The following is a 25015-nucleotide window of genomic DNA, read 5'->3' as shown; positions in this document are numbered from 1 at the left end:
TCAACGATTGTAGTCGATAGACTAGAAGTTGAGTCTTGGTGCTTCTCCAGCAAAAAAAAAAGATTACTTACTTAACTATGATTCTCGTGCAAGACTAACAACACTGGATACAATTCTTGAAAACTTACACCGTCTAATGGCACGAGTTGAACCTCGACTGGTCGGTGCAGACGAGGAGGAGTAGGCTGCTCCAGCTGTTGAGACAGCCAGACGAGATCAGGAAGAGGCACAAAGAGATGAGAAGTTAAGAATGCACAAGATTCAGGCAGGATAGAATCAGACTGTGATGGCTTTCGAGTATACTGTCGCAGGCCATTTTTTGCGTGGCTGGAAATCGACGAGCCATGTCAGGTGACAAGGCACCAGCAAAGTCTCTCCTGAATGAACTTAGTCAATCAAAAATCAATATTTATTTACCTAATGGTGAACGAGCATTGAGAAGGGTTGGAGGAACATGCAAGAAAGAGGTGAGATTTTTGTATCAAAAAAAGTCGATTCTCTGCATTGCAAATTGTAGGACCCGGTATCCCAACTATTTCCTCATATACAGGCACATTTGGCACTCATCAGAACAAAACATATGGTACACATCGCTCTAGATTTGGTGCCAGTTTCCTCCTATTCAAAACGATTATATCTAGACGGTCAACAGACTATTCAAGACGCTGGACTTGTACGTGATGCCAGTCTAGCAGTTGAAGGGCAGGAATCAGAGAACTGACAGGTCGCTTTTGATATGCAGTACTGTTTGAGAACCCTTGTACTGCATCCACAATAGCGTACAATCGTTTTGTGAAGTTTTCACAATCTACCCGAGTAGTGAAAGTGAAGATGAATGTATTTGTCGTGTTGTGAGCTATTACAGACGGTTCATCGAGATCCATCATGCCAACGAAAAGATTTTTTTTTTGCTCAAGGGGTACATATTAAGGTTTTTGTATTATTTACAGACAGGCACACTCATTACTCATTCTATCACACCAGTTATCACTCTATAAGTCGTTTCTTTACATTGAATTAATATTAAGGCTCTAAATGCGATCTCATGCTAGTAATGTAGTATAAATAAGTTGTTAAATAACCAAGACTAGCCATACTCCGAAGACACTTTCGAAGTATCATTCACCCTAGCACCACTACCAACCTACTACAACCTAAAAGACCACCTTTAAGCCTCTCTAGTTACAAAATCACCCAACGCCATAGGGCACTTGAGCAGCCCATTAACCCGTTTCCCATCAGACCCTCTCAACCCCTCATACTGCACAATACTCAATCTCTGCACTCCATTAACTCCAGCATCCTTCCCAATACGTCTCCCAACAAATTTCTGAATTGCCTGTATGCTGATTTCCTCTACATAGCAGCATAATACAAACCAAGTGAGGTTTGGCATGATACCAGCTGCATTCCACTGTTCAAATATATCATCGTTGAGTGATAAGAAGGTACCTAATTCCAGACGACGTAGGTTTACGAGGCATTTAGCTAGATCGAGGAGTGCAGATTCGTCACTCATGTGGCAGAAACGTAGGCGTAAGTAATCGAGATTTTCAAGGCGGGGTATGATTGCCATGATGCTTTCCTGAGTCCAGTTCCAGCACTTGAGGGTTTTTATAGGTGATTTTATATCGGATGCTACATTATCGGTGGTGAAGAATCTGGCAGGTGTGAATGGATTGCTGGCATATACTTCGATTGATACTAGACGTGGGAGAGGGAAGCTTACGAGGTCGGCCAGGAATAGTCCATCCAGTTTGGGGCAAGATTGGATTGACAGCTCTTCCAGATTGGGACATTGGCGAATGAATTTAAGCAGTTCTTCATCTGTCATTAGGACACGTACAAGTGTCAGTCGTTTTAGTGAGCTCCATTCGTTGTTCTTTGCTGTAATCATAAGACGACCTGCTTCAAGACGTAGTTCTTCCAATTTGCCGAGCCCGGCATCTGCCCATTCCGTCAGCATCCTAGATGTAATCAGCCCAAAATCAAATATGGATAGCCTCCTCAGACATGACAGTGCTGTGAATACAGTTGGACAACCCTGAGCAAAAGCAAAAGCCCGACTAAGTGGTTGATCAAGTTCTAAATCCTTGACCCTCGGCATGGTTTTCAATAGCGCTTCAAGCGTCGTGGCCATGAAGAAATCTTCATGGTTATCAAATTTCAGTTTAAAGCGTTCCAATACCGGCCATTGGACATTGGCTTCTACTAGATCCTTGAGCCACTCTGCAGCTGGAATAGCAAGCTCCAATCTCTTGAGCTTCTTACATACTTGCTTCATCCCATTTATAAATTGAGGTACATCCCATGAGCTAGACAGCTTACTCAGTTCAAGCGACTCGATACGGTGTGCTTGCGACAATACAGAGTCCAATGACGATGTACTAGTGTATGAGAACTTCACATGTCGGATTCCCTCAGTGGCATATTCAGGTAAGGGCTGAGTCTCCAATGCCAGAATCAGCTTCTCATCATTTTTAATAGTTATGTTCTGGTAGAGGAGCGGCAAGACTAGATGTGGGAGTCTCTTTGACGCTGTTCCAAAACGAGCTAGAGCTGAAGTTGGTGGGAGATAGTGGGCGATATCGAGGATTGTTTCGTTGGGGAGGTCTTTCAGTTCGTATGTATGAGAGGCAGAGGTGCGTGCGGCACTCAACATGATTTTGATCTAAAAAATGGCATGATAATCAAAAAGTGTTAAGTTTATGGTTCCTTGGTTTAATGCATAGGATGGATAGATCGTGATAGATCCCATACCTGAAATCACTTTATTAAATGCGAAAATAGTTTGGAGATGTTTAAGTCTCTCGTTCGTGCCTTGATCGTCTAAAAGATCATGTCAACAACCTTGTGAAGAATTTTCAAATGGTGGATCAAACGACTTTACCCACCTGAAGGGGGGCGCGTGATCGATGTCTGCTATTTAGCGATAAATAAAATATATATGCAAATAGCAAAGGTCTCTACTAACAGACCTTGGCTTTCTAGTATGCGAATAGATAACGGAAATCGCATAGGCTTTGAGTTCATATCAAAGGGCCGCGCTTTTAACTCACACGTGAAACTGACAATATTTGGGGATATAACGCGATTTAAACACGTATTATATCATTACGTTACTGACCATACTGTTCTGACTGTTCTCTTGGAGTTATAGACACAACCCAGCGTCCAAACCTCAGATCCCCTTTTACGGTCGTGGCACACGTTTATCATTCAGGATCACATTCTTAAGGCTAGGAAAACGGTCAGATGTCCATAAACAACTCACATCTGTCCTCGTCTCAACAAATTCAGATTCAATATCGAGATATTCCAGGTTTGGCATCACAACTGGCAATACATTTAACGGAGAGTCTCCACGACACGTATCCCGAATAGTGAGGTTCTTGACTGTCTTAAACAGCGGCAGCACGTGTCCTAAATCCTGTACAGACCACTCCTTCAGCGTCAGGGATCTAAGATTACTTTTATGGTGGCAGGGAGATGTTGATTTGTCATCACTATATATAAGGTGCGTTTTCGGCGAGAATGGCAGGCCCCTGCTATGATCCGTTATAGATATTGACGTCAAACATGGCTGGTATAGCAGTTCGGATATAAACGAGCCAGTCAGCCCACTAAACACTGTAATTGTGAATGCTTCCAGGCCTATACACAGTCGCAGCAGCTTTACGAGATCGTGGTCGGTTATGTTGAGTTCAGATATACTTAATTTTTTTAGCCGTGGTGGCATACAGGCCGTGTTTTCATTGATTCCTACCAGTCTGCCTAAACCGAGCTCCAAGTGAGTCAAACAAGGCAGCCTGAGATTTACACATTCGACTAGTTCAGTGGCACCCCACACTGTTTGAGTCGATCCTGCATTTACAGCCAGTTTGGTTATCGTGTTTACAGGTGGGAAGATGGTTTGCAAATCTCCAGTTCCTTCATTCATGTGAAGATGTAGCTCCTTAAGAGCCGGCATGCTCTTCAGAATGATGGATAAGCTCTCTGGATCTGTTCTTTTCATTATGAGGGCGAGGTGTCGTAGTTGTTCGAATCGCTGAGCGTGCGAGACTACAGAACGCAAATATTCCCATTCTTCTTCTCGGACCAGCATTTCTAGCCTGCGTAGTTTGCTCATAATGTTTGTCTAAGCAAGAATATTTGTTAGGAAAATGATATAGAAGTTCACTGTATGCACGCGCTTACCATCATAACACCAAAAGCAGCAACAGTGAGACCAGTACGACCAATAAGCAACGCCTCTTGCAGATTCCAGGAATTACACATCACATTATGCAAACAATTGAACCTCGAATGGTCCATCTCGACGTAAACAATCTGGCGACATCCTTCCCTAATATATGACGGCAAATGGCCCCGTAACATCTGTCCCAGCCGTGGATTGAAATGCACATCACTAGATTGAATGATTTCGTATGCCTTTGGTAGCACTATCGTCGACATTTTCTTGCACGTTAGACCGAATCTGACGAGACATCGTTTTCGCGACAGATTTGATGCGATTAATCCGATTATTTCATTGGGCATGGTCCATAGTGTTGGGACGTCAGACACGGTTGTAATCATCTTATAGATGAGAATCAAGTTAGCAACTGTCTTGTCGGCGTGAGGGAATGTATCGAAACCTCACTTTTCAAATCACGTGTAGGGTTTTAGACGGATTCCAGTAATAGAGGTGAGGTTTAAGAGAGTAAAAATGACTTTGTAAGGGTGCTTGTATGGATATACGACAGTTAAGCTTTACCAAAGTCCGTTGTTTGAACTGCTCGCATTGTCCTTTTGGTGAAAACGAAACAACATTGAGAGAAACAAGAAACGGACGTAGAAAACATTTTGAAAGTTTATGGAATGTCTATTCACGTGTATTTACAAGCACCCCAGCTAGACCCGGTCCGATACAGTCACTTGGATCTCGGGGAAAAGCTCAATACATTAGAAAATCTCAAAATCCTCGATTTTGGATTCCTTGCTGCCATCTACGTTTCAAGGTACACCACTGAAGCCAAAGACGCTCTCTGAGACACTTTAACTCGACTGTCTTTCTGTTAAAGAGGAGCGACCGTCAAGTGAAAGAAATCAGACTCGATCTCCCAAGTTTTGCTTGCAAAAGCAACAGAGTTTCCAGGGAACGACGTGACGTGGCACGTTTCAAAGCAAAAATCCCATGGGTTTGGATTGTCAATAGTATGGATGTACCTCCTCGTGTTTCCAAACTTTACGTCATAGCACTGCCATCCGTGTGTATTTCCTTGCAACTCTCCACGAAGACTCCAAATCACCAAATCACAGCGATTACTTCACGTAAACATGAGTCTACAAGGTCAAGACGATCCAAATCTCTTCAACTTTACCTTCGACCCTGAGAAACTCAGGGCAAAGTACATCTATGAGCGTGACAAACGTCTCAAAGATGAAGGAGCTAGTGTAAGATTGTTGAACGAACGCATTGGAACAATCGAAGGTGTGGGATCTAACACATTTTGAACATGTAGCAATATATAGTTGTTGAGGAAGAGGGAAGCCAGTTCTCCCACTACACAAAGGACATCCATACACCACCATTTGTATGTTACATGAGTCACTAGCCAGCACAATGTCTGATCCAAACGATACTTACGTATATAATTGCTAGGTTCGAGATGCCATGAATATCGAGACCGATGTTCTCATTCTCGGTGAGCATTGATCTCGCTATTGTTACACATCGACTCCACTCCCACGATCTGTGATCTAACCCCATTTACTTAACAGGTGGTGGATTTGGAGGCCTATACTCTGCAGTCAAGTTACAGGAAGCTGGTGTCACTGACTTCAGGATTATTGAAAAGGCTGGAGGATGTGAGTTCGTGTTTTGTGAAACTTTGGTGAACGGATCACGTACTGACTCTATCTTGTAGTTGGTGGTACTTGGTATTGGAACCGCTATCCGTACGTTGCTGATCTAAAGGACCCGATGAAATGCATCTGTTTGTCTCACAGCTGAAGTGTTTTTTTTTAGCGGTGCAGCTTGCGACACTGAATCTTACTGCTACGTACCTTTGCTTGAAGAAACGGGATATATACCAGTCGAGCGATATACCCGTGCTCCCGAAATGCTTGCCCATTGTGAGAGAATCGCTCAAAAATGGGACTTGCATCGTCGTGCGATTTTCCAAACGACCACCAAAGATATGGCTTGGGATGAAGAAACTGGACGATGGATCTTGAAGACCAACCGTGGCGATGTTATTCGGGCTAAATATGTTGTTAGTTCTGCTGGACCTCTGCACAAGTTGAAGCTCCCCAACGGAGTTGTGAGTTCAAAGCTTTTTTTTCTTGAACCGCATTATATCATTATTGCTGAGCGATATGCTGACATATTCCTTGCCATCCTCACCAAGGGTATTGATAAGTTTAAAGGACACTCGTTCCACACTGTGAGCTTCTACGTTGAAGGCGTTTTTTTTGTACCGATTTCGTCACCGTTGCTGCTGCATTCTGACAGAGTTCTCACCCTCAATCTAGTCACGATGGGACTATGAATATACCGGAGGCTCTTCGTATGGTGATTTGCATAAATTGAAAGACAAACGAGTCGCTATTATTGGAACTGGCGCGACGGCGGTTCAGGTAACACCATTGGATATTGGATGCTGAAATGTTGCCGAGTTGCTAAATCGTGTTGCTGGTACATTAGTGCATTCCATATTTGGGTGCTTCTGCAAAACAACTGTTTGTCTTCCAACGCACCCCATCATCAATCGATGTCCGGGCTAATCGCAAGACTGATCCTGAATGGGTCAAGACACTCCAGCCGGGGTAACCGATCTCCGTCTTTTCAATTCGTATTTGTGATTCTTCTGTGCTGACTTTTGACAAAAATAGATGGCAAAAAGCTCGCCGCCGCAACTTTGGAATCCTGACTTCTGGCGGTGAAGCCGATGAAGATTTGACCAAGGACGGATGGACACAAGTCTTATCTGAAATATTGGCTATGAAGCGATCCAAGGATCCTAAACGTAAAAACTTCAAAGAGAAGGATTTGCTGCAACTTGCGGATTACAGGAAGATGGAGATGATTAGGTATGGGTTATGTACGTGGGCTCGGGCCTTATGTGATGCGTTCAATTATCCAATTCAGTACAGTTGTGACTTTTTGTTCACAGAGAAATTTTCTGTTTTCTTGTAGAGCTCGCGTTGACTCTATCGTAAAGGACAAGAAAACTGCTGAATCGTTAAAGCCGTACTACAATCAATATTGTAAACGACCCTGTTTCCATGACGACTACCTTCCAACCTACAACTTACCAAACGTGAAATTGGTCGACACTGATGGTAAGGGCATTGACAGAATCAGTGAAAAGGGGGTGGTTGCAAACGGTGTAGAGTACGAAGTTGACTGCATCATCTGGTATGTGCCATGCATTGCGTTCAGAAGTTTGATAGCTCGAGTGGTTTGATGTTGATTCTCGTTTCATTCCAGGGCTACCGGCTTCGAAGTCTCGTCAGGCTTTTACCGTACTGGTTCTGCCGGTTACAACATTACTGGACGCAACGGCGTCACATTGGACCAACATTGGTCGAAGGGAATGTCGACACTTTACGGCATGCTTACTCGAGGCTTCCCCAAGTGAGTGCTTGTCAACTATCCGGATACCAGAACTCGATTGCTGACAATCCAACCATCTAGCTACTTTATGATTCAAAACAGTCAAGGTGGTCTCGGCGCAAACTTCACGACCAGCATAGATGACATGACCACTTGGGCCGTTCAATGCATCAAGATGTGTGAACAAAGAGGATTAGCTACTGTTGAGCCTACGGCTCAGGCAGAAAAGGACTGGGTGGATACCATCTTGAAGACTTCTATGCTCAGGAAGTCCTTCTTGGAGTTCTGCACACCAGGGTATGTTTCTAGTCTGTATTCAACCAAATCTCATCCGCTAACAATTTTCATCCAGATACTACAATTTCGAGGGCAAGAGCGATGAAGCTGACTCTCGAAACAGTGTGTATGGCCTTGGACCCGTGGCCTTTGGTGACTTGCTTGAAGATTGGGTAAAGGAAGGACGAATGAAGGGCTGTGAAGTCACGAAGCGGCCTGAAAGCAGCAAGCCTGCTGCTCGTTTGTGATTTGAAAAATAGTCTGGATTGTGTCTGAACCGCTTGAACTGGAGTGTTATGGTCAAGGAACAAATTGTATAAGAAAATTTATCGAATTAAATGACTGAAACTTGACGTGATAAACACGTGTACTTCATTGTGCTTCATTGCGCTTCATTGGTTGTTGTACCTGATCGTCTGTATAGTACCCGCAGTTTCCGACAACAACAAGGAGAAGAACAGGCCTACACGACGTTGAATATAGTTGGTTCAGCTAGCAAGTCGTGGACTGTATTGCTGTGAGTGATTAAACTCTTGACAAAGAGCTTACGTGTAAATGTTGGCTGAAGAGGATTGTCAAGGCTATGCAGACCTATGCAATAAGTTTCGCTAAATTTGGATTATGCAATAAACTCAGTTCAACGGGAATGCTCTCGTCGCTATCGAACTGACCGTGAACGTTCGTTCAATGCAACGAGTGAGTAAACTATCAGCGCCTTGGATTGTTTTACAAAGAATCAAAATGCTCGATGAAGGCAGGAATTGTGCGTAGTTTGTACCACAATTACGACGAAATCATACTAAAATTATATATCTGGCCGTCCAGCCGATGTAATTCATTGAGTGTCCCGCTGGACGGCTCCTTGAAATGTTGAGCGTTGAGGTTTGAGTTTTCGATGAGATTCGACAGACTTTTAAACTATTTTACGTGTCTAGAGATACGGAAGGCCTTTAAAAAGATATGCGACACGAGATTATTGCGTCCTTACATTCCACGTATTACCTATGGACGTCGTAAAATCCATATAAAAGCTCTCAACATCCAAAACTCAAACGAGCATAACAGAGAGTATAGGGACGAGGACGAGAGAGACATGGAGTACCAGCTATGTAAGCCCTTTATACAAACATTCTGTTCGCTTCAATTCCCCACTCTAACTCATCATTTGTTCAGACCGTGCATCCTCCATCGGAATGTCCCTAACAGAAACTCTCGATGCCATGGTCACTGCCGGACAAATCGACCCAAAAGTACCCATAATGCAATCAAATACACAGTCTTGTGCTAACTGTATTCACTCTTGACATAGGCAGCAGTCCAAATGCTAACGCAATTCGACAAATCAATGACAGAAGCCCTGCGCTCCAAAGTGACATCGAAAGCACAACTAAAAGGACATTTGCATTTCTATCGCTTTTGTGACGATGTTTGGACTTTTGTTATCAAGGACTCGACGTTCCGTATGGAGAATGAAACGCTGGCTCCTGTGTCTGATAAAGTCAAGGTATGAGGCTGACAGGGAGATGTGGTGGGACGAAACGGATTATTGATATTTTGTGCTGTACTAGGTTGTAGCATGCAGTTTCAAGCCACCTTCTGCCCCTGGTGGATCAAAGGACGAGTAAATCATCACGTTCATGATGTGATCTTTTGGGAATCACGCTCAAAACGCCTGTACAAATAATTGATAAACGCAACATTATATGAATATACAGATCTCATTACAACGTGTTGTCGTGTGTTTGTCAAGTCACTCCACACATTGTTTCTCTTTACTCCTTTTTTTTGGCAGTCTCAACAGCCCAGTCAAGATGTCGGAAAAGAGCGAGTCGCCAACAGACAGGAAGTTTTCTGAAGCCGATCATAAATTCATGAAGCTGGCTCTCGTACAGGTATGCTCTGCATCGACGTCACAGAGCTTTTCTTCATCGAAGCTTGCTGAACATCTAACAACATTTGGGAACATAGGCACAAGAAGCCTTCGACCACACCGAAATTCCAGTTGGCTGCATATACGTCCTCGACGGAAAAGTGCTCGCCCAAGGACGCAACAGAACAAATGAAACATTGAATGTAAAAACTCATCTAGCAGTCTTACTATCACACTTTTTTTAACCCTCGTAACCTCATAGGCAACAAGACACGCTGAATTCATCGGCATAGACACAATCCTGAAATCTCATCCAACAGCAATCTTCCCAAACGTGGACTTGTACGTTACTGTCGAACCATGCTTGATGTGCTCGTTCGCTTTACGACAGTTGCAAGTACGACGAGTGGTTTTTGGATGTGCTAATGATCGGTTTGGAGGTTGTGGGAGTGTTTTTGATGCTCATAGCTTGTGAGTGGCGTGTGTTGTGATGTCTGCCAAAAAACGGCACTGTCCATAGACTAATTGGTGTTTTGTAGGCCATTGGATCATCTACCGCCGTATTTCGCTGAAGGGGGATTGTATCGTGAGGAGGCTATCATGATGCTGAGGAGATTTTATCTGTTGGAGAATGAGAGAGGTATGATCAAATCATCCCATTCAGCTCTCGTGCTTTCAGCTGACTGCTTTTCTACTTTAGCACCCGTACCACAGAGGAAATCAAACCGCGTACTGAAAACTGTCGAAGTTTTGCAGTAGTAGCAAACCTCATATTATGATGCTCTTGTTCGCTTTTGGCCTGGCACACACACCTTTGCTAATTTATAGTTGTATTATAGTTGTAGTTGTAGTAACAATGGCACTTTACAATAGCATGATATCGCATGAATCGTCATCTACTTGGTATTTACCCTCCACTTGTTTACACATTGTTTGTTGTCGTTATGGATAAATCTCCATCTTCTTCGGAGTGCGATTTGAGTAAGGACCTCAGAATAAATGCTGAAGAGGTGATACTCGAGCAAAAAATGTATCTAAAGAATTGAAGATACCTGATAACTCGCAACCCCCATCACTCAGGTTCACCTTTCCAGGATTTACCACCAGGCAATTACTATCAACACACCCTTTCATGATTTAAATAGTGCGTGCCTCCATATGTTTGATGATGGGGTGGTGATGCTTCTCACTGTTTGTCTAAAACGCAAGAAAAGAGATTATGGTGAATATAGTATGAAATTTGCTTCAGAAACGTCTCACTTGACTACCTTTGACATACCACACCCAGCCAATATCTTGGCTTTCGTCCCTTAACTGGGCAGCTGTATCCGCTTCACCAGTCGATTCCTCAACATCATCGACAGAATCCACGTTGCTGACACTTGGTATTCAAGTCATGAATCGCTGAAGTGATGGATGGCTGGATACGTGGAGTATGATGACGGAGCGTCAGAGAGTTGATATACTGTGTAGAAGGGGTAGTGAGTTGAGCAAAAACGACAATTGGATCGGAAGGATGTCTTTTGATACTGTACAAAAAGGTGGATACAGTTTGTTTCTGTCACGTTCTTTTCACAAGATTGGACTGGGTCACCTTTCGGAAGATCAGCCGCTCCACATCCAGAGTATCACGACACGACTCTGAACGTATGCCTTCACACATGTACGTCTTAGATTGTCGCATTTTTGGGCGAGGAGAGTGTTTTGTGATGATTCATCTGGCAAGGTATACTATCACTATGAGTATAGCCGGTTTTTGCTAAATGAGTACCAAGTCTTACCATAACATTCAAATACTGATTCAATAAATCAGGTACTCGATCTTCAAAACTTCTGTCCGTGTTGTTTGGAGCGACCAGTAGTGGACGTCTAGCCATTTTAATGCCTGATCATTAAGCAACTTTCTTTAAATATTCACATAAAGGGCTTCGTCACTCGTTGAGCAGCTCCAAACATTTTAAAACTTACAAGGCATTAGGATGCTGTAAGCATGCTCCTACGACGTCAATTCCTTCACGAATCTCGAAGGAAAGCAGCTACTGCAGCTATAGATCGTAGTCCTCAGTCTTTGAGAAGCGTATATGAGTCTATTTATGAATCTACGATGATGTGCTGAAGCTTGAGCTATTTTTTGCAGTAAGGAAAACTTCAAAAGTTCACTTGCCCGTTGATAGCGTTAGAGTAAACCACCCCTTGCACAGAATCCAGCTTCCACACAAATTTGCCAATCTCAAAACAGACAATATCAATAGTGGAAAATGAGATTCTTATTCACAGTAAAATGATATCACATATGTCATCAGCTTGCTGTTTATCTACACTTGTTTGTACATTGTTCGGTGTGGCCATGACCACATCGTCGTCTTCTTCTTGTGGTGCGATTTGTGGAAGGATTGCTACGTTTGCCAGTTGATGAGTGGTTCTGCACAAGGATGAATACACAAAAGGGCTCCATACCTGATAATTCCCAATCAGCATCACTCAGGCTCAAACTACATGGTTTGCCACCAGGTAATAAGCCTATCGGCACACCCTTCCATGGTTTCGATGGTGCCAGTTTCCAAATCTCTGATGATGGGATGCTATTGCTTTCACCGTTTGCCTTAAACGCGAAAAAAGTTGTCACTTTCTGCCCAAGTATGCTCTTACGATGACAGCTTGCTACCTGCAGTATATTACTTCCAACCAACTTGTTGGCTCTCATCCGCAACTCGGCAACTTCATCCACTTCACCAATCAATTCCTCCACATCATCGACACAATTCACGTCGCTTGTACTTGGTTGTGTAGATAGATACGTCATGAATGGTTGTAGGGATGGCTTTAGGGATGGGCGGAGTGCGATGATGGATTGTAATAGAGTTGGTGTGCTAGAGAATGGAGGTGAATGAGCAATAAAACGTGATAAAATAAAATGACAAGTTCAAACTTTCAAGGGCTCACAAGGTATTAGGATGTTGCAGACACGCTTCTATAACGTCTTTGCCGTCACGAGTGTCTCGAAGGATGTATGCCTTGAGGAGGTGTTTTGTCCATCCGACTAATTGGCAACAAAAGCGGGTGATCAACACAACCCGTTTGTTGTAGAAAACAATGTTGGCAACAAACACACAAATGTACCTGTCATTGTACTTGATGACCGTGACGGATCTACCAAAAACGATGGAATCGTCAGTCTTATCACATCTCTGTATACAACAGGAATTTTCGGCACTTACCATCCAGATCATGATACAAGACCAAACACAACTCTTCAAGACACTCAGGCATGGCGTTGTACACTCCTTCCAGTAACGGCGTCCATATTAATTCGTCTGTTCGCGTTATCTCATCTGATCTACAAGAACAAAAAACATATGGGTAAACAATGTGAATGGTGATCACAGTCAACGCAAATCGTACCCCTCAGACACTAGCAACCTAGCCCACTCAACATTCAGCGTATCACGAAACGATTCTGAATGTGTGCCTTCACACAATGTTTGGATTAGATTGTCGCGTGTTTGAGCGAGGAGGGTGTCTTTGGATACTCCATCTAGAAACGAATCCCATCACTTTAGTTACCAGCCTTTTTTGCTTAATTAGCGACAACTCTTACTTTCAGTAAGTTCAACCATAACATTTAAATACTGGTCCAATAAATCAGGCACTTGATCTTCAAAAGTTTCTGTTCGTGTTGTTTGAAGGGACCAGTAGTGGGCGTCTAGCCACCTTAGTGCCTTAGAATTCGGAATACATTAATGTACGTTTTTTGCATCAATTACATAGATGTGCGTTACCTGTTGAGCAGCAGCCCGCAAGAGCGACAAAGAAGGCAGCGATTCGTGCGTCGCAGCATGTCGCAAATCCACAATCCATAATGGAATACCAAGAGAATCAGCAACTGCAGCTACAGATTGCAGTCTTCCGGTTACTTGAGATGCATCCACTAGTCCGTTCACGAATCTACATATAACGTGCTAGATTAGCTTCAAGTTTTTTTTTGCAACGATCAAAACTCTGAAATGTCTCATACCTGATAATAGCCATAGAATACGTCAACCGTAGCGCAGACTCTGGCATGATATTATTACTCGTGTATTCAAGACAAGTGCATTCAGCTAGCATTGCAGTGACTTCGGCTGCATGGGGCACTTGGCCTCTTGAAGCCCATGATCGGATGAAGGAGGCGCCTCGGGATATGGATGTAGGGTCGAATGCTGGTGGATATAGGAGGGATTTGACTGTTTGCCATTCGTCAATGATTGTCCATGGAACTAAACGAGCTTTCATCGTTGTGCTTTTGTGTGTTGGAAGTGCAATGCGATGAACAAGACGTGTGCAATAGCGTTTATATCTTTTTCATTTTTACTTTACAACAAAACGATTACAGATAAAGATGTGCTTTTTTAGATTGGTTTGATCTAAGTGGGTGGTGTCGTGTTAGAAAGCTCAGCAAAAACTTGATGGACGAATAATGAGATTGAACCTTGAAATGCAAGGAGATGAGAGAAAACACGAGACACTTCAGATCCTGAATCAAGTAGTAAAAGACCCGTAGACCATCAGCATCTTTACAACTTTGTACATCATTCAGCGAGCCGAGTTTTGAGGTCTACACACAATAGAGTGTTAGCTCTTCGCATCCAAACCCAATGCGCATGTATAATACACGTACAGTGAATGAGATATGCTCATTTCCCATCACGACTTCGAGTTCTTGTCGTCCTACTCGATCTGGCACTGGCCATTGTTTGTCGTCTTCCCTGGGTTGTTGTGTATGTGTGAGCATTCTGTGTCCTCCGAAGAAATGATGGGACAACGTACTTCATGATTTCACTATCAGCTATAATCCTCTTGAGTTCGCCCATCAACGCTGGACTGACATACACTAGATTGAGCAAGATGTGTTTTTAATGTCTTGATGGTGCTCCATCCAATAACACAATCCAATACATAGTCCCATGCGCACCTTCTTTTCTAATCATGGAGTCATTCTTGTAATTTGAATTGTTTGCATATCGTAGCTTTCCATCTGGTCGAAACTCAAACTCGAGGAATTCATGACCAAACTTTCCCATGTGCCCGACACTAGTAGGGATAGAGTATTAGTACATTGGATTAAACTAACAGTATATGTATACTTACTAGTATCGTACGTAGAACTCGTCACTCTCTGTTGCCATAGCTTCTATTGTTTTTTGTGATGAATGATCGAAGCTACTGGAGAGAACCTTTGAGGTGGAGGAGAGAGATTCACGTTGATTCCGAATATATAAGTGCTTTCACCGACTGATACAGTGAACGGAACCAGTCAAACAACCGAAACCCGTACAGAAACCACGATCGCACTGAAATTAATCAGTTCAAAACAGGTTGAAGAACTTATAAGTGCATTACGCGTCGATTTACTTGAGGATATATTTACACTTGATATATCTACCGTCTTGCTATCTTGGAATACACGTGTACTGTGCGTTATCTTGTCTTCGTGTAGTCGACCTGACAGAGAGTTTAGACATGGCAGCCATGGGGAGTCTCTTTCGGTCAGAGGAGATGTCCCTAATCCAGCTATATATCCCACTGGAAATAGCTCAACCTACTGTCGCTGAATTGGGTGAAGTTGGTCTGGTCGAATTCAGAGATGTATGATTGTTTGCAAAATCTGTTTAATGCTGATGGCGATTGCACTATTGGATAGACAGCTATCAGACAAATTTATTGATATTATCTGTTGTGGCTCTATCTAGCTCAATCCAGATGTAAACGCATTCCAAAGGGCATTCGTCAATGAAATCAGAAGATTGGATGAAATGGAGAGGAAATTACGTGAGTGTCTCACGTTTCATGTGAAGCTCCAGCATTTTTTTTGCATATTTATTCTTATCTATGCAATATATTCACTCGTTCAAACCTAGGATTCCTACAAACACAAATCGAAAAGGCTACACTCCCCATACGTCCATTCACTGGTAGCATGTACTATGCCAGGTCTCGCACACAACAGGAAATCGATGAATTGGATGAACGACTAGTTGAACATGAAGCTCGGGTCTTGCAAATGAATAATTCGTTGGAGACGCTTAACAAGAGGTATCTTGAGTTGACGGAATTGAGACATGTGTTGCGGGAGACTGCAATTTTCTTTGAGGAGGTGAGTTGGATCGTATGTGTATTTTGGTGGTAGCGTAGGGGTTGCTGTGTGTTGGAGGAAGTAGCGTTGCGGCCCGAAAACTACAGGGGGATAAGTCAAGACCAGATTGCTGTTTCTTTTTGGCAGCTCTTGCACAAGCAGTTGATAGTGGTGAATCTGAGACCAGGCCTCGTTGTCAACTGCTCGAGAAGGATTACTGTAGAAGGGGCTACGGAGTGCCTTGTCCCTTGTAGCTGTTCTATCACTATCGACAACACAAAAAGACTTTCATGCTTAATAACCTACGAAATTACATTATAGGCTGAATCACATACGAACGACATCATTGCTGGATCAACTGCTGAAGATGCAGGTCTCTTGGCACCTGGATCCACGTTTGTAAGAGATTCCACTGATGATGCTATCGAGCGTGGAGAACCAATGATAAGAACAGTCAATCTTGGGTAAGTGAAATTCAAACCCTGGGAGATACTGCCTTCTTTTTGCGTCATGAGTTGAAACTAGTACTAAACCAACAAAAAAACACCACGTCCCCCTAAAATGAACAAATAGCTTTGTAGCAGGCGTCATACCACGAGCACGCATGAACACCTTTGAACGCATCTTATGGCGAGCTCTCCGTGGTAACCTATACATGAACTATGCCGAAATCGACGAACCCATCACCGACCCAATCACTGATGAAGTCGTTACCAAGAATGTATTCATCATATTCGCGCATGGTAAAGAGATACTGGCCAAGATTCGAAAGATTTGTGAATCTTTGGGTGCTACTTTATACCCTGTTGATGATTCGTCGGATAAGCGGCGTCAAGATGCACTGGAAGTTATTGCTCGTATTGAGGATGTCAAGCATGTATGTGCCATTGTTATATTCTTTCGTTTGTGTCTTTTTTGTGTCCCCAACATTAAGGACTCAACTTTCGTTTTACAGGTCTTGGACACAACCAGAAACACACGTAGAACTGAACTCTCAAAGGTCGCTGAGAGTTTAGAAGCGTGGACGACAGTCGTCAAGAAGGAAAAGGCCATTTATTATACCATGAACATGTTCAATTATGACGTGAATCGAAAGGCATTGATCGCTGAAGGTTGGGCTCCATCAGCCAACTTGACTTCTATTCAGTATGCGTTACGTACTGTTATGGTAAGGTTGAGCCATTGAGCGAGTTCATCTTTCGATCTCAATTGAAATTTTTGTTGTCCAATAGGAACGAACAAGCTCAACAATCCCACCTCTCCTGAACGAGCTACGCACCACAAAGACACCACCAACCTTCCATCGCACCAATAAATTCACAGTAGGCTTCCAAGAACTCGTAGATGCGTATGGTATTGCTACATATCGTGAAGTCAATCCAGCACTATTTACTATAATCAGTTTCCCATTCTTGTTTGCCATCATGTTTGGTGATTTTGGACATGGAATTATCATGTTGGCTTTTGCTACTTGGATGGTCTTGTATGAGAAGTCGTTAGAGAAGGTTAAGGAGGAGGTAAGGCATGATGCACTTTACCATGATGCACCATACTTGTTCCGTTTTTTTTCGCTCAACAGATTCTCAAGTACTCGTTGTTGTTACCTCTTAGATCTTTTCAATGTTCTTCGGCGGTCGATATATTATCTTGCTCATGGGCTGTTTCTCCATTTACACTGGTCTAGTATATAACGACGCATTCTCGAAACCTCTGGATTTGTTTTATACTGGATATGGATTTGAGAAGGAACCGGGAATTGAAAAATGGATTGGATTCAAAAGGTGGACATATGCTTTTGGTGTTGATCCGGTATGGAATTACTGTGAAACTCGATCCAACGAGTATTCTTAAGTGGCAGGATATTGTTTTATTGACTTACTTGTTCATTTGTTTTAATGACAGGCTTGGGCTACTGCCGATAATGTACTCTTGTTTTCGAACTCTTACAAGATGAAGATGGCGGTGTTGCTAGGTGTCATTCATGTAAGTTGCAAAGTGTTTCTGGAACCATCGTATGTACAGAGTTATCTAATCATCCGTTTTTTGCTAGATGACATTTGGTATCATTTTATCTGCTTACAATGCCAAATTCTTCCACCGACCACTCGATCTGTATGGAGTCGTTCTTCCTCAAATCATCTTCATGATGAGCATCTTCGGATACTTGGCATTCTTGATTGTCTTCAAATGGTGCAACAACTGGGATGGACTCCCTGCTCCTGGTTTGCTCAATACCTTGATTTATATGTTTTTGAGTCCTGGAACTGTGAAGCCTGATGATCAACTGTTTCCTGGACAGGTATGAATGAAAAAGCATATCCGTTTTTTTTTTTGTTTGGAGTTGCTGACTTCCATTTTTAATTGTTTCAGGCTGGTATACAATCTCTACTCGTACTACTAGCCATGATCAGCATACCATGGATGCTCCTCGTCAAACCCCTAACGCTACGAGCCGAGCACAACAAGGTCATAGCCCAAGGCTATGCCAACTTGGACCATACAACTGGTGGTGTTGGGGAACGACCTTCTGAAGACTTACCACGAAACAGCTCAACAACTGGATCACCACATGATACTGATACATTCCACGCATCACCTTCTGGAGCATCGAATGGCGGTGGAGCTGGTCATGCCGAGATGCATCATGAAGAGGTACATGCACATGGCGACGTAAGCGCCTTGAGTGATGAATACTGAGGGTTTAATCTGGTTGGCTGATCGTTTTTCTTTGTAATAGCAATTCGAGTTTGGAGAAGTGTTTATTCATCAGATGATTCATACTATTGAATGTGAGTGCAGACTGCAAGAAAAAAAATAGACAAGTATGACAATTCGTCGGCTAACGTTCCATTTCTCTTTTAAGTCTGTCTTGGTGGAATATCAAACACGGCCAGTTACTTGCGTCTATGGGCCCTCTCACTTGCACATGCTCGTAAGTGAATTACGCTGCCACATACCTGCTGCTTTGCTCCCATATCAGCCCCTTAAACCCATCTTGTTTACACACAGAGCTATCTGAGGTGTTATGGGAAATGGTGTTGGCAAACTCATTTGACTTGGAACTACCAACATTTGTATGGGCCATTGCTATTGTTGTTTCTTTCACCATCTGGTTCCAAATGACTATTGCGATTCTTGTGTTGATGGAAGGATTGTCGGCTTTCTTGCATGCACTGAGATTGCACTGGTATGTGATGGAATGAGGTGTTCAGAACAACTGTTTTGTTGCCATCGTATTTGTTGTGTTAATGAAGGAGTTTCAGCGCAATGGACGTTTAACACTTTGCATTCAATAGGGTCGAGTTCCAAAACAAGTTCTATGGTGGAGAAGGTAGAAAGTTCGATGCCTTCTCGTTTGCCAAGATACTGGCCGAGTCGAATCAGTGAGCGAGCTAGTCCTGTTTTCTATAGCTTTGAAGAAGCAAAACAAAATAGAAAGAATATGAAATTGAATCTATCGGTTCGATGTGTTGGGCGTGTGTGGTTGTAGTTTGCGTCGATTCAAGCTCCTAGCCATTTCCACTTTTTTTGCAGTCCTTATGCAAGATGACCTCATTAAACGCATCACTACAAGCGCAACTAGCAATACAAGTGAAGAGAACACTACGACAATGTTCTATTGATTTACAACTTCTTCAAGATAAGTGGAACTCGGTAAACATTGCATCCACGCCATTCGTGAATACTGCGGCATCTTATCTGATTGAACTCGAGTAAGTTCAATCCGCGAAGGTTTTGATTTTATGTTGAATCGCAATATTATAATTCTAATCGTACACTCTGTACGTTTAATTAGGTATGCATCATCAACATCAAACTGGCTGCCGTCAGCACTCGCAATTCCAAACATCCAACACGCTCATCGTGTCAAGATCATTGATTCCTTGAAGAGGGATGCGATTGAGAAGCTGGATGAGTATATGAGTCAATTTGTAAGTCAGCAATGAAGATAGATTCTATTCAAAGACAGCACTAATTTTATTTTGTTTGGCCAGGTCAAGATCGTAACCAACATGAACAAACTATCATCAGCCGTGTCAGAATCAATCAGTAACGAACGTCTGGATGTGTCGTATCGTGTGTTGAGTGTCTTGTCGTTTGACCGGTTTTGTAAGTCAGTGAGGCAAAAAACGACTTCAACACGACTGGACTAATGTCATTGACGTTTCTGTAGACTCAATGTTCACACAAATTACAAACATGTACAATTCCGAACTGAAACTCAAGCAGGCTCTCCTACGTGATATCACAGCTGCTGCCACATCACAACCTCAATCACGAGATAAATCAAACAAGAAGGACGATGATGGATCTATGGCGATGAATATGATTACAATTAGATCGTCAGCGTGGTTGTATCAGCCGTATTTGGATGAGGGCGTTGTGGGAGATGTTACGGAGGTTTTTGTGGGCGAGTTTGACTGAGGAGAGGAGTTGGTGGTCTGGCAAGGGCAATCCACGTTTGCTTTGAAGACGGTTTTTGGGGTGTGTGTGTTTATATGTTGAAGCACTCTGGGGATTTGAAGATGCACCTTTGTGGTCTTGCCAATGGACAATTGTTGAGATTTGTCGGATAAGAGGCCACAAGATGCGCTTGAAGTTACTGCTCGTATTGACGATGTCAAGCATGTATGTGTTATTGGGAGATGATTTCCTTTATTTGTTGCCGTTTTTGCCTCTCAACACTAAAGACTCAACTCTTCTCATCCAGGTGTTGGAACACACAACACAAGCAGAACTGAATCTCAAAGGTCGCTGAGAGTTTAGAAGCGTGGACGATAGCCGTCAAGAAGGAAAAGGCCATTTATTATGCCATGACTATGTTCAAATATGACGTGAATCGAAAGGCATTGATCGCTGAAGGTTGGGCTCCATCAGCCAACTTGACTTCTATTCAGTATGTGTTGCGTACTGCTATGGTATGAATGAAACACGAAACCGCATTTGGTTGTGGACACCAGGTTTTCAGCTCTTTTCTTGGTTTGCAACAGGCTCCACAATCCCACCTTCATTCAACGAGCTACGCACCACAAAGACACCGTCGAAATAATATACTAAATAATATGCTTAGGCACCCAGAAACAGAGATGGCTACTATCATCGGTATCAACATTCTCGTCGAAGCTGCCGCAGCTCAAGGTGTAAGGAATGTACCAAAGAGATCAAAACTGCATCGTGCAATAAGTCAAAAACCAAGCCAGTAATAATTCTATTCAAAATATTATGAGGTTGTATTGGCGTTTACAGTCCATGTGTCACTGCCCACTGTACTCTCCATTCAGCGACGGCCATCCGACACCATCCGTATTCACATCAGAATCAGAGACACCACCACTTGTTTGAGACGTCGGTGTATTGCATGGTGACAACCGAGACGATTGTGGCGACGGCGAAAAGTATGGGCTAGGTGTTGATGGTGGTTGAAGCGACGATGTGGCAGAGACTTGTGGTGTTCGAGTGTAGTTGATTTGCGAATCGAATGCTTGCATAAGTGAGCTATAGCTTTGTTGTTGATGCCGTGACTGTTGTGGTTGGGATTCAGGTGGTGGATGTATGTAAATGTTGGGTGTTTCTATGCGTTTGCTGCTGAGCTCTCGTTCATAGAGTTCCATGTCTAGTTCTGGAGGTATTGCTATCGACAGAGCCAAAAAAGTCAACATTATTGCAAGCATGAACAATCTAAATGTCCAACTTACGACGTCCATTGGAATGAATATACCCAACCAGCCTCTGAATAACACTCTGATGCACCGCCTGCCTCTTCCGACACTCTTGCAGCTCTCTCAGCACGTCTTGTACCAAATGCTTCATTGAATTGAATTCACGCATCATATCCGTTTGTTGCATATGCATCACTTGAACACTGGCAGTAATATCTCCATTTTCTCGTCTCAAGACATCCGAGTCTAGTGACTTTCGTTTTATCAGGTCTGTCAAGTCTGGTCGTTCACGTAGAAACTTGGAATGTGAGAATTCGAATTGGATTGTGTCACTGTTCTTGCTTCCACGGGGTAGCTTGTTTACTTTATGGAAGCCGTACATGTTGAGCTGACGGACAAAACTTGAAAAGTTGTTGTGTTTGAAGTCTGCCAAAAAAAGTTGCTGGCTAAGTCCTCCGACAGTCATGTCAATCTCATAAAGCAAGACGAATCACTCACGTTTAGGCAGCACTTCTTTACTAAACTCGTTCACATTGGTGACTACGAAACTTGTGCCTGCAAAGTTCCAGCTGATCAGGTGCTGGTACATCCGATCAGAAATCATTCTAACCCAACGAAAAATTGTATCAGCGTCATTCCACCAAAGGGGGCCTTTCAATATATCCTATTGCTTAATTTACCCTCTCAGCTTGTGAACAAACTAATTCAGGAAAAAGAAAATGGAGTCAGCAAGAGCGAAAAATTTGATACCCACAAATACATCATTCACTCACGTTAGGTGCATCCTTCCCAATAATAGATCTCCCAGAGGAAGATGGATTTGGACTAGATCCCCTTGAAGGCTGCGGTGATAATTCTAACGGGCTCCCAACAACAGTCGAGCAACCACTACTGACGGGTGGACCAAGCCCCAGAAAGGAAGGGTCATAGTCCAATTGCATTATAGAATTTGCTGTAGGCGTCGTAGGTTCAGCAGGAGGTGGTATCCATGGCATCGAAGTGCTGGTTGATGAGCCCAACAACGGCTGATGCTGATGATTTGGAGACAGGGAGGACGAGTCCCGCAACCAGGAAATATTTATACTCGAATTATTAGGTGCTATTGCTACCGGTGAGAGCAATAGTGCTTCCGAATGTTTTTGCGAATGTTGTGAAGCGAGTGAATGAACGACTTCATCCATAGCGGAGATGGTCATAGATCCAGCAGTAGATCCAGAATTGATCTGAAAGGATTCAGTCCTTGGAATGGCCTGCATTGCTTGTTCTATCTCTCTGAACGGCATTTGCGTCTGCTTTTAGAAAAACTTGTTTGATTTAGCTCGAGCAGCAGGCAAAAGACGTAGATTCGCAGCTTAGGTTTAGACGCTTTTTTCTACGTCGCGGAATTCAAGAATACGAACGACGAGATGTTAGGCCGTGTAGGTCTCCTCGAATACAGGCAATACGAGCCATGAAAAGCACAGACATGTAATTTCGATATACTAGCAGATCGTATTTTATACAAGGAATTCTTAACATCCCAATCTTTTTCCCTCCTCAAAAGACAGTCTTAATCCATTCTGCCCTTCAACATCCTCGTCATGACGGCATCAGCTGTAACGACATGTACAGTTGCTCCCCAACCTGAGATTGCATCACGATCAACAGCATTCAATAATGCTTGTGATATGACTTCAAACAAGTCTTCTGGTTCCTGCAATTGAGAAAAAATGAGAATCGGATCATGCAAAGGGGGTACACACACCACGGCTTGTTCTTACAAATACACTTACTAGATCAGGTTCCCACAGAGATTCGCACATTCCGTATAATTGATTTGAAGCGGTGCCCGTCACCACAAAGTCTTTGGCAAAGTTGATGCAACCAATCAAGTCTGTTGAACATATGAATGGTGTTCCGTCTGTTTCGACACCAGCGATTACGGGTTCAGTAAACCAGGGTCCAAACCTGTTACAATTAAGAAAAAGAGTTTAGGTATGATTTCGAGAGCACAAAAAAGCAACAAAAGTACTCGAAGTAATGCTTCTCAAACGGCCGTCCCTAAGACACATACCTCTTGCCATATAACGTAGACGACATCAAATGAGCAAAAGTTTTTGGCTTGATGTCTCGTTCTTCCCTCAATTTATACATGTTGACTGAAAATCGTAAGCGTTGCGACCTATTAAATATACACGAGTTAAAAGATATACATCTCCCAATAACTAATCCAGATAAATCAATTCTTACAATGTCTGTACATCAGTAGCGAGCCCAGCAAGCCCAACAAAGAGTTTATCATGGATGCTGAATATCTTTTGATGGTCTGTTCCCAATGTCAATGCCTGTACACCAAATCGTCTGTCTGCAGCTATTGCGACACAGTTCTTGCCCTTCATGGCAATCAAGGCACCACCATTGTACTCCAAGATACTCTATTATGACATTGGATGTGCAGGTTAGTTGAATGCTCACGTACGAGGAATGATTAAATCAGTTCAAGAGACCAACTGCGCGACTAGAGAGAATACGAACGCAGTTGAATATTATGTTTTGCTGCTTACCATAATGCTCTAAATTTATGTCAAGACGCTCTGACGTTAACAAGTTCAAACTTGGGAGTTTGGTTGGCGAAAGCGGTGACGCGTCTTGAACAGTAACAGACAGAGAAACACTTAGTCAAAGAAGCATCAAATAATGATTTGTAGTGGTTTCCTGATTTTCTATATTCAGACGCGTCCGTCATTACTTTTTCAGCCTCGCAACGAACGTTTGATGTATCTGATGCATCGATAATCGTTATTACAGAGCATCTGTAACAATTGCAGTCTCGGGTATGTTAAGTTTGAAGAATACTTTTATCTTCTCTTAGTCAAGTTTCAGATTATATGTTTGTGCCTTGCTACTGATACAACCTTCGACCCACATTCCATCGTGAGCTTCTCATCCTACTCCCAGTCAAGAAACAGCGGAACTTTTCAAATTGACTTTGTCACCAAACGCAGTCTCTGCACCACTAAAATAGTCAGGCTCAGGCTCAAAATCCACATCGCCCCGTATTTTCATTAACGTTAATGGCAATATCCAGTGATTTAGCATCACTATTCCGTTCCCTACCTTGAGCCGCTGTAGCCAACCGAACTGTTTCCAGAGTTAGCCAAGACGCATGAATTTCCATATCAACAGCTTCTCCAATCATTTAGATCCCATGGTTGATTTGTGTTTTTCTAAAATGTCAAGGAAACGAGTCAGTTCTTGGCTGAAGGAGGAGAAGAAGTGCCAGTGCAAGGGCATACCTGGTATTTAGCTACTGATGTCTTTGTGAACTATCAGTCTCCCTCGTGTTCTTCGTTGATCTCTTGTGCTTCGCTTGATAACAAAACAGCGAAGAAGTCGAAAAACATGAAGAGCTTGATCAAGCAAAGTCTCAACTCCAGGTGCCAACGTTACAGCTCTTGCGGTACCACAGATGAACTATGCTAATTATATTTTCTTTTCCAATTGCACAATGGAGAGCA

General features: G+C 43.0%; 8 protein-coding genes across 8 annotated transcripts; 4 read left to right on the top strand and 4 right to left on the bottom strand.

Annotated features, from left to right (window-relative positions):
* Positions 1-344: 344 nt before the first annotated feature.
* Positions 345-721, top strand: SmJEL517_g03989 (uncharacterized protein; the record flags this gene model as incomplete). The annotated part of the gene is made up of 2 exons (XM_031169917.1): positions 345-467; positions 551-721. 2 exons carry the CDS (start codon positions 345-347, stop codon positions 719-721), a joined length of 294 nt encoding a protein of 97 aa, XP_031024104.1.
* Positions 722-5319: 4598 nt separating this feature from the next.
* On the top strand, positions 5320-10597 carry SmJEL517_g03988 (uncharacterized protein; the record flags this gene model as incomplete). Its single annotated transcript, XM_031169916.1, has 24 exons — positions 5320-5436; positions 5505-5576; positions 5645-5687; positions 5764-5850; positions 5910-5940; positions 6011-6305; positions 6393-6428; positions 6517-6621; positions 6689-6810; positions 6877-7074; positions 7181-7402; positions 7475-7621; positions 7682-7897; positions 7953-8116; positions 8812-8985; positions 9050-9126; positions 9186-9380; positions 9445-9497; positions 9669-9768; positions 9845-9949; positions 10009-10217; positions 10286-10386; positions 10447-10493; positions 10592-10597. 24 exons carry the CDS (start codon positions 5320-5322, stop codon positions 10595-10597), a joined length of 2922 nt encoding a protein of 973 aa, XP_031024105.1.
* A 1420-nt stretch (positions 10598-12017) lies between these two features.
* On the bottom strand, positions 12018-14018 carry SmJEL517_g03987 (uncharacterized protein; the record flags this gene model as incomplete). The annotated part of the gene is made up of 10 exons (XM_031169915.1): positions 12018-12142; positions 12204-12348; positions 12412-12616; positions 12690-12786; positions 12867-12896; positions 12965-13083; positions 13149-13281; positions 13345-13465; positions 13526-13691; positions 13762-14018. The coding sequence occupies 10 exons, from the start codon at positions 14016-14018 to the stop codon at positions 12018-12020; spliced, it is 1398 nt and encodes a 465-aa protein (XP_031024096.1).
* Positions 14019-14134: 116 nt separating this feature from the next.
* SmJEL517_g03986 (uncharacterized protein) lies at positions 14135-14911 on the bottom strand (the record flags this gene model as incomplete). Its single annotated transcript, XM_031169914.1, has 6 exons — positions 14135-14149; positions 14215-14340; positions 14404-14491; positions 14553-14616; positions 14698-14816; positions 14874-14911. The coding sequence occupies 6 exons, from the start codon at positions 14909-14911 to the stop codon at positions 14135-14137; spliced, it is 450 nt and encodes a 149-aa protein (XP_031024097.1).
* A 334-nt stretch (positions 14912-15245) lies between these two features.
* On the top strand, positions 15246-19245 carry SmJEL517_g03985 (uncharacterized protein; the record flags this gene model as incomplete). Its single annotated transcript, XM_031169913.1, has 15 exons — positions 15246-15371; positions 15476-15554; positions 15644-15879; positions 16180-16322; positions 16432-16735; positions 16814-17026; positions 17091-17375; positions 17470-17667; positions 17761-17841; positions 17909-18157; positions 18229-18528; positions 18596-18647; positions 18722-18790; positions 18868-19045; positions 19155-19245. 15 exons carry the CDS (start codon positions 15246-15248, stop codon positions 19243-19245), a joined length of 2604 nt encoding a protein of 867 aa, XP_031024098.1.
* A 159-nt stretch (positions 19246-19404) lies between these two features.
* SmJEL517_g03984 (uncharacterized protein) lies at positions 19405-21062 on the top strand (the record flags this gene model as incomplete). The annotated part of the gene is made up of 6 exons (XM_031169912.1): positions 19405-19571; positions 19655-19790; positions 19854-19968; positions 20033-20259; positions 20610-20777; positions 20850-21062. 6 exons carry the CDS (start codon positions 19405-19407, stop codon positions 21060-21062), a joined length of 1026 nt encoding a protein of 341 aa, XP_031024099.1.
* A 51-nt stretch (positions 21063-21113) lies between these two features.
* SmJEL517_g03983 (uncharacterized protein) lies at positions 21114-22774 on the bottom strand (the record flags this gene model as incomplete). Its single annotated transcript, XM_031169911.1, has 5 exons — positions 21114-21490; positions 21555-21944; positions 22017-22123; positions 22199-22218; positions 22292-22774. The coding sequence occupies 5 exons, from the start codon at positions 22772-22774 to the stop codon at positions 21114-21116; spliced, it is 1377 nt and encodes a 458-aa protein (XP_031024100.1).
* Positions 22775-23067: 293 nt separating this feature from the next.
* SmJEL517_g03982 (uncharacterized protein) lies at positions 23068-24696 on the bottom strand (the record flags this gene model as incomplete). Its single annotated transcript, XM_031169910.1, has 5 exons — positions 23068-23211; positions 23291-23465; positions 23572-23679; positions 23748-23932; positions 24568-24696. 5 exons carry the CDS (start codon positions 24694-24696, stop codon positions 23068-23070), a joined length of 741 nt encoding a protein of 246 aa, XP_031024101.1.
* Between the last annotated feature and the right edge of the window lie 319 nt (positions 24697-25015).

Source organism: Synchytrium microbalum (genome assembly GCF_006535985.1).
Source record: "Synchytrium microbalum strain JEL517 chromosome Unknown SmJEL517_scf0024, whole genome shotgun sequence".
NCBI classification, from domain to species: Eukaryota; Fungi; Chytridiomycota; class Chytridiomycetes; order Synchytriales; family Synchytriaceae; genus Synchytrium; species Synchytrium microbalum.
The sequence above is the reverse complement of the archived record's forward strand: the minus strand, read 5'-3'. Positions and strand labels throughout refer to the sequence as shown.